Source organism: Pyxicephalus adspersus, chromosome 10 (genome assembly GCF_032062135.1).
Source record: "Pyxicephalus adspersus chromosome 10, UCB_Pads_2.0, whole genome shotgun sequence".
Lineage (NCBI taxonomy): Eukaryota > Metazoa > Chordata > Amphibia > Anura > Pyxicephalidae > Pyxicephalus > Pyxicephalus adspersus.
In genome coordinates, this window is record NC_092867.1 from 19,305,175 (window position 1) to 19,314,009 (window position 8,835).

The window sequence follows — 8,835 nt, forward strand, 5'->3', positions numbered from 1 at the left end:
ATTTCGAAGCACAGCTTGCTCCAGAAGGTAATGAATGTCTAGGCTTCATAAAGTTTTTTTTTCTTTTTGCTTTGTTTATGATTAGCTCACAGTGAGGATTTTATACAGTAACTGACACCATCCTGCCTAATAATATGTTGAGACAAACATCTGTCCTAATTGCATTTAATAAAATAATGTGCCTGTTCCAACTTACATACAAATTCAACTTAAGAACAAACTTACACTCCCCATCTTGTATGTAACCGGGGACTACCTGTATCTTATTTTCTCATTGGATCACAGAAATCCCATCTTTGTAGTGTGACTTGGTTTCACGTGTTAATTTACTATAAACTAAAATAAACTTCCTGTACTTTTTAAAATGCTTTTGGAATGCTACCATATGATTGTGCTTTACATGTGTTCACCCCTCTGGTATGTTCAATTTATTGGATTTATGTGTTGACATTTACACAGAAAACATTTAACACAATAACCTTGTTTGAAGCTATCATTCTTTATTTAGGTCTGCACATATGTAGTATTTAAAAAAGGTCTGTGGGTTTTTAGGTATCTTTCTTGAAAACATGTAGAGTTATTATGTATCGATGTTCTTCCAAACATCTCTCAGCTTAGCAATGACTTTGAATGGTTTAACTTGAAGTACGAGACCATACTCCCCCTCCAGGTCCGGCAGTGGGTCCCCCTCTGGAACCTCCAGTGTGAACCTCTGTAGAATCCAGGACAGAATTAGGAAGATCTCCATCTTGACCAGGGGTTCACCGAGACATGTTCGGATTCCAGTGCTGAAGGGAAGGTAACTCTGACTAGGGTTTATTTTCTTTCCACTTTCATCCAAGAATCGATCTGAAAAAAAATGATTAAGTAACGCTCTAAACCAGTGTTTCTCAACTAGGGTTCCTCCAAAGTTTGCTAGGGGTTGAGCAAAGAGCAATTTGTGCCTCGTAGGTCAATTTACCTAACACCATTGATCCTTTTGGCTATCTGTAAGGGTGACATTCCTTCTACTGCTCACCAATGTAAGAGATATTCAACCACATACATTTTCACTTCTCTGCTAATAATATCCATAATACAAAAAAAAGTAAGTTGGGTGAAAGTCTTCCACTTTCTGGCATCCACAGAAGGCTAATAGCAGATTTATTAGGATAAGTTTGAAAAATATTCTCACAAAGTTATTTTTAATGATTGAATGTTCACAACTAGTATATTTATAGTTTCACATTATTACTGTACACACCTGGATTGAAAAGGTGAGGATCCACCCATTCCTTCTCATTAAAATGAAGAGACCAGAGGTTTATAATCACACGAGCATCTTTGGGTATGGTGTATCCTCCAATACTGTCCAAGAGAAGAGATATGAACAGGTTTGGTTAACCTTGAACATGCCAGAGCAATTAAAGGCCAAAACTTAGAAGAATTGAAGGTAAAATTTGCCTAACCTTTTGTCTATATTTTGGGGTTGAATAAATCCTAAATTTAACCAACCCTGGGCTTTTAAATACATCAATTGGGAGTTTTTTCCAATTAATTGTTATTCTATTGACTGCCCAATTTCACCCGCCCCTCTTTCTTTTTGGATTTTGTTAACTAAAATGCTGACTATTCAGGCAAAATGTATTCTTGTAATCTAATGGGAAATAGACAAAGATTCCCACCTGGACTCTTCCAAAGCCACATGAGGCGGAAGCACTGGTGATGGGGGGCGAAAACGCATTATTTCAGCGATGGCAGCTTCTGTATAGTGAAGGATTTTTCTATCACTGAGGAGTGGATATCGTTCAAACCCGATCTTTGTATCCAGCTCTTCCTGGATCTTTTTCTGGACCTGTTTAAATAAATACAAAACATACAGAACTCACCTGTCCATATTAGGACCACTGCAGTTCTAGGGCTAAAGACATTTGGTAAAGCCAACTGAATCTAATGATGTGTTTAGCTGTTTATAAAGTTCTTTTTTTATTTGCAAACAAACCGTTTTTTACATAACAGGGTCACATACCAGGATTATTTAAAAGGCTGAATACATGAAACTATCCCAATGCTTATTCTAAGAGTTTTACACAGGAACAGGATAGAGCTCAGCCAGTGATCTATATCAACTTGTTAAATAAAGAACTGACCCCTTGACCTATCTGTCCAATCGAGGAGCTAGATGTGAAAAAAGAAGCTAATATTTTCCTGAGGAAGCGGACTATGTTCCAAGAAACGCGTTGAACTGTTATAAGCCTATTTGTAACAACCACAGTCTGATTATTGGAGCATGTAAATGTGTTTATATTTTGTTTTGTTTTTTAAACATTTGTATTAACGAAAGATACATACTGGATTGTGAATAAATATATGCCTGTAGGTTATTGACCCTGTTATGTAAAAAAATGTTTGTTTGCAAATTGATATTAAGGGATGTGGTTTAGGTTGAACATAGTTACATAGTAGGTTAGGTTGAAAAAACACATCCATCAAGTTCAACCACTAGAGAAATAAACATATCCCAGATATAAAACCCTATAAGACATAGTTGGTCCAGAGGAAGGCAAACAAGGTTAAAAAATTGGAGGAACTTTTTTTAAAAAGTTGGTATTTTAGCCTGACTGTAACAGAGAAGGGAATTCATCCCACTGCCAACCTATTTAGAAGCTGACCACTGACCCCAAGTAAGTTAGTTTAGCAGGGTTCCCAAGAAACCTGAAACCTTTACGGGTTGCTCAGGGATAATATTGTTGAGAAAGGCTGATCCAAACTATTTCCAACCTTCTAAAAAAGATTTATTCACCTCTGGATAGTGAAGTAATAAAGCAACAGCCCATTTTAATCCTGTAGATGGAACCTCCACTCCTGCTCCAAATATATCTCCTACAGTCATAAGGATGTGATCCTCCGTCAGCCCCACATCTTGCGAGGTTTTGTTGTTTTCAGTGCTTAGTTTGGCTTGCAGAAGAACATCTAGTAAGTCACTGATGTTTTCATTACAAAACGTGTCCTACAATACAGAAAAGGTACAAGGATCATAAAAATACACACATACATTTTTGCTTGGTTTTCATGCCTCAAAAACTGATTGAATTGAAATAGGTAAAAAAGTAATAGTAGAATTCTTTAACAGAAAATTTAGGGGGGGCAACTTGAGACCTGGAAAAATTGAAGGTGTTCCCAGGGTACAAATAGTGGGAAAGATCGGTGTAAATGCATAATTCTATTTTGCTGAATAAATTATAACTGGGCCCACAATATGCTGAAGTTGTTTTTAGGCTTATCTAATTGTTCCTTATCTTTCAAATTCCATGAAATCAAAAAACTTCAAATTAATCAAAAATACTTTTTTACTTTTTTAAGAGTCAGCTGCTACGCTAGCCAAATCCAAAGTCCCAGTACCAAAACTCGGTGTGCTCCACTGGACAGAGTTCTTGTTTCAAATGGCTTTTCCCTTCCAAAGTTCTGCATTAGTTCAACCTACCAAGTGATACCATCAGAACCTGCTCTGTATACACGGAGCCGGCCACAATAGGAAGTGGATTAAACTGAAAAGGCCAGGACATCAAGGGTGCATATATAAGGTCAAACGGTGAGTAAGGGCAAAAGTTTGCTTCTATGTGTGGCTTCATAAGCCCTAAACCTTCAGAGAAGTGATGGGAGAGGAAATAAATAAAAATAAGAAATAAGGCATCAGAAAGGCATAAACAATTGTTTTGTTTTTTAAGAAAAGAGGATGCTGAGTTCAGAGATCCTTTTGAAATATGTTACTATTCTGAGTTTGCACTAGATCAATGTTTTCTGTCCACTACATTTTTTTTTATCTATCCTTACACGCACCTGATGTTCTTTAATTTTCTTACGAAGAATTTGGTCTCTGGCTGCCACTGAATTCCTTAGAGTATCTAGATCCTTGTTTGGAAATATCTGCCAAAACAAAAAAAAAAATATATTAGGAAACATAATACAAACCCATTCTGCATACTTATACATTCATACCTTGAGCCAAGGGAATATGTCCACCGTGATATCTTTGCCAGCAGTGTCCACTATGCCTTTATGAAACTTCATTAAGGTTTTAAATTCTTCATCTTCTCTTTTGTATCTGGTTTTAAAGCACACGGAGCACACCACATTGGTGACGGCTCTTATAAGCTCTGGAGCCATGTCCAAAGGGACTCCCTGGGAGGAGGTGAGGGTTTGACACAAAGAGGCAGCTTCACGGGAAACTTGATTAGAGAAAAAAAATCTAGAATTAAAATTGGTACCGTGTATATACTGGTTTTTGATCCTCTAACTGGTGCATAGAATTACACATAAAAATATATATAAATAATAAAATATGTATTCTTAGTAACACTGGAAATAAAACGCAAACTAAACAAATGTATTTTTTAGAATGGCTTCCAGTTTTTTAAACATGTTCAAGAAGGTATATTTAAAAGGTTAATGCAGTGAATAAATGAACATGCTGTCTGTTCTACCTGCTACAAATTCAGAAATTCATAAAAGCCAAATCCTACAAAGGGCTATAAATACCCCCATTTAACACAACTTGGGCCTGGAGATTGCACACTTGGGCACTGAGAGTTATTTTGCAAACACCTGGGGATCAGGGGTGTAGTTGTAAAAAAGAAGATGGGGCATAGTACTATCCATGGCGAGCACGCATGCGCATCATTGTTATGTTAACGTGCCTGCCCAACTACACCCCTGCCTATGTGTCACTCAAAGGGGAAGAAACTTCAACCAGAGTGATATCATGATACCAGAACCTGCCCACTCTACTATTGCAGGCCTGTGCCTTCGATGGGAGAGTGGGCAGGTTGTGTTCAGAGAGCCTGCCATACAAGAGACATGGTTCGGGGCTCTGGTTGGTGCACCCCCCCTTCTCCTGACCCCGCGGGGGGGCAGGCTGGCCAGAGCCACAGACCACCAAAGAATTATTTGCAAAATTTGAGTGGGCACGCGTGCCCATTCCTGAAAAAAGCAAGGGCACGTCGTCCCCCACCCATGCTCACCCCACTAGACTCCTGCTGAGGATGTATCACTTGTCCCCCTATAACCTAAAGCTCTGTTCATTTCTTGGGGCTGAAAAAAAAGGACCACCGGGGGCTGGCATGGGAAAGTGGGGAAAGTGAGTGCTTGCTTCTTTAAAGCAAGCCTGTTATTTCAGTATGTATTACCAGTAAGTAAAAGGACATATTTTTAATGATTTTAATGCTGTGTATTGTTACTATTAAGGAATGTATTTGTCCGAATTTGTAAAACTACTGAAATATTCACTTTTACTATCGAGGATTTTCCTGTATACGTTGCCTTCGACAAAAGGTTGCACGAATATATGTTGTGTGTTATGGCTGTGATGGTGATATGTCTGAATACTCACTGATCTGCTCAATAGCACTTGGTTCAACAAATGTGCACAGCGCTGACTGAGCTGTTTTACGATGAAATCTCCAGCTGGGGCCATAGTTAGCAAACACAACCCCCTTTCCATCTTTTGTTAAAATATCCGTTGTCACCTTGATATGAAAAGAATAGTTTAAAATATTATACAGTGAACCACATGATTCTGCAACATCACAATAAACATGGAAATTTGTATCATACCATATAAGAGTTTATTAGTTAGAGAAGACAGGAATAAAGGTTCTAAACTGAGCAAAATGAAATTATTTCTTTATTCATAAGGAGTGAGATATTACGTAGGTCTTACGTAGAACCCATAATGTCAGAACCAAGAATTTACAGGTGAATAATCCTATCACATTAATTCTCACACTGCTGCTTGTTTGGAAGGAAACCACAAATTTTATTCTGTTCTAAATAGTTTTATGTATGTGTATAGTACAACCAGATAGAAGGTAAATCACACTTCTGATGTGGGACTACCGTTGATCCAAGATCATTACCTCGCTTCTCTATTAGATCAGCTGGAAATGCCTTTTTCTTAACTCCCAAACAAGATGGCTAAATATAGAAACTTCCATATTAAATGGAGATGATTATTTGGCTTATTTAATAGCAACTTCCCTTACATCTAAAATTAAAATCCCATATCTATACTCAATGGAAGCTATATTATTAGCATGGAAAAAAATTAATCAAGTTGATTCCTTAGAGGACTCACTTCCTCTTCAAACCCCTATTAGATCATATGAAAATCTTATTAACAATTTGAATATATCATCATGGGTGAATAAAGGATATAAATATATACATAACCTCCCTACCTTTTCTTCTTTAGCGGATAAATATAAATTATGGCAAATCCAACATTTGTTAAAATCCTTGTTCCCTACCATCCAAATTCTGGCATCGTTGCCAAGGTACTATACCCCTTAATCTTTTACAATCCAAAGACAAATGGCAGAGACTCACAATTTTTTCTATATGGGAGAAAGACCTGAAGTGTACAATCACTTTACCTAAATGGAAAGCTGCCGTTATTTCTATCATCTCTGTTACTAAGTGGTTATCCCAATGGGAGTGTTACCAAAAAACGATTTTAGGATGGTACAGAACCCCTTATAGATTGGCAAAATTGACCCCTAACTACTCTCTATTATGTTGGTGAGGGTGCGGGGACCTTGGTACGTATATGCATATGTTCTGGGAATGTACCAAAATTCACTCATTTTGGTTAGAAATCTCCATTTTGTTACAGAAAATTATCGGTAGTACCTTCAATATCTCCCCTGAACTTGCGATACTAAATATAGGAATAGATCATTTCCTTAGCTCTCACAGGGTAGTAATTTCTCAAATTTTAATCACTGCGAGACTAACAATAGTGAGTAAATAGAACCAAAACATTACCCTTTCAGTTTTAGAAGTGATAGAGAGAGTCAACCAACAGTACTGTCGTGAAAAAGCCTTTGCATTTAGTAATTCAACTTCTAAAAAGTTTTATTATCAATGACGCATATGGTCTACTATTTCTAATGTGGTTGGATGAAGTCCTATAACCCACTCTATATTGCTTAAAAACATTTTCTTACTTTAATGTGAACCTTAAATTAATTATTTAATATACAATGTTTCCGACTGTGAAACTCATTTGGTTGTTGTTACCTTTTTTTTTCTTTTTACATTTTGTTTACATGTTTTCTTTTGTATCTGTTTTATTATTTTATTTTATTGTACTGTTTTATTGTCACTGTTATTGTACTGTTTAAAAAAGTAAAAAATTTGAATTGAAAAAAAAAATCACACATCTGATAATAAGAAATCTGGTGCTGTCAAGCAAAGCACGGTCAAGTACTCGCCCACCATCTTCAATGGTGCAGAATTCTATCAGAAATAAATATATATACATTTGATATTGTGTTTTGTGGAGGAATAGGGAATATTTGTATTTGATCATTTCTGTATCATTTGTAGATATATAAACAATTTGATCTATACAATTAGCATAATACTTTGGAACCTTAGGAGGTGTGACGTTTGCCTAAAACTGCTGCCAAGCTGTACTTATTTAATGAAAAGATGAAGCATAAATGAGTACTGCAATCCCGTGGATTTTACATAAATATCACTTTTCTATGGAGAAATTATACATTGGAAGTATAATTATGTCAAAGTATGAGTATGCTCACCCCCCACCTTGCCGGCCAAATCTTTGTTAAATTACGTTGGCCAAATGTATCATTGCTTGTCACTTTTTTCTGGTATCTGCACATAAATGCCCAACCTTAGACATTTATAAATTAAAAGCATAAGTAAAAGGCATTCCTAATCAATGAAATGTACTGAATGTGAAAATTAGTCCTGTATTTGCTCTTAGTAACAAATCTTGCCACATAAGACCTGAATTGTTTTTTAAAAAGCATAAAACATAAAATAAAAATCATCCAAAAGTCACAAACATGTCCTTGGCACTGTGGTCTCATCTGTATTTTTACATTCTCTACTTAGCTCCAAAGACCATTGTGCCACATTTTCAAAAGCTATTGGGTTATTTACAGACAAATGATAAGAGAAACAAACACAATGTATATTATACACAATAAGTTGCACACATTTTTTTAAATACTCACTGTGCGGGGTCTTCCAGCAAATGACTTGCCTCTCTTTATCAAGACTTCTCTGGCATGCTCATGGGTATTCACGATTACCATATAGTGAGAGCCCAACATTAAAGAGTATAGGTCGCCATACTTCTTCTGCAGGGTATAGAAGAGGACATGTGGAGGCTGGTTCCCAAGGTGGAGTAAACTCCCAATGATGGGCAATGATGGTAAGCTATTGGGGTACTTAACATTTCTATGGCTCTTAATTCCCAATTTCCAAACAGAGTTAAAAATTAACACTAAAAGCAAAGCACCACCGAGCCACAAAATCATGTTGTCTTGATCACCATTAAATGATCACTACAGAGCATGTGCCATATAAATAATGTGGATGGATTTGGCAGCAGCCAGTCAGAACTATTACCTTGTAGGACTGCTCAAAGCAGTATATCTCCTCTACCAATCCATACTTAGTAAACTTTTTATGCTAACAGCTGATAGCGTTAAATCAAGTTACACATTTCTGTTAGATACTTTCAATTTATACTTCCCAAGGGTGGTAGCTCCACCATATGATCCTAGGAGATTCTCATTGTCCAATTCTAAAGCTTAAAGTTAAAGGTTTACACTTCAGTTTAACAACCTTATAGACAGTTGAATACAAATGTGTGCTATACATCAAATGTTTCTAATTTAATATTATAAAGCTATTCTTGTGATCCAGAAATGTGTGCCAGACATCATAGCCAGGTTCTTAAGCAATACAGTTCAGTTAAACCACAAAACCAGCATGCAGAGTAGAAGGAGTAGCAACGATCCATCAGTCTAAAATAAAATCAGG

The 8,835-nt window shown here is 36.6% G+C and overlaps 1 protein-coding gene across 1 annotated transcript; it reads right to left on the minus strand.

Annotated features, from left to right (window-relative positions):
• Positions 1 to 410: 410 nt before the first annotated feature.
• LOC140339377 (steroid 17-alpha-hydroxylase/17,20 lyase-like) lies at positions 411 to 8,603 on the minus strand. The gene is made up of 8 exons (XM_072424074.1): positions 8,022 to 8,603; positions 5,369 to 5,504; positions 3,979 to 4,208; positions 3,820 to 3,906; positions 2,783 to 2,989; positions 1,665 to 1,834; positions 1,244 to 1,347; positions 411 to 849 (listed from the first exon to the last, which is right to left on the minus strand). The coding sequence occupies exons 1-8, from the start codon at positions 8,325 to 8,327 to the stop codon at positions 581 to 583; spliced, it is 1,509 nt and encodes a 502-aa protein (XP_072280175.1). The 5' UTR covers positions 8,328 to 8,603; the 3' UTR covers positions 411 to 580.
• Between the last annotated feature and the right edge of the window lie 232 nt (positions 8,604 to 8,835).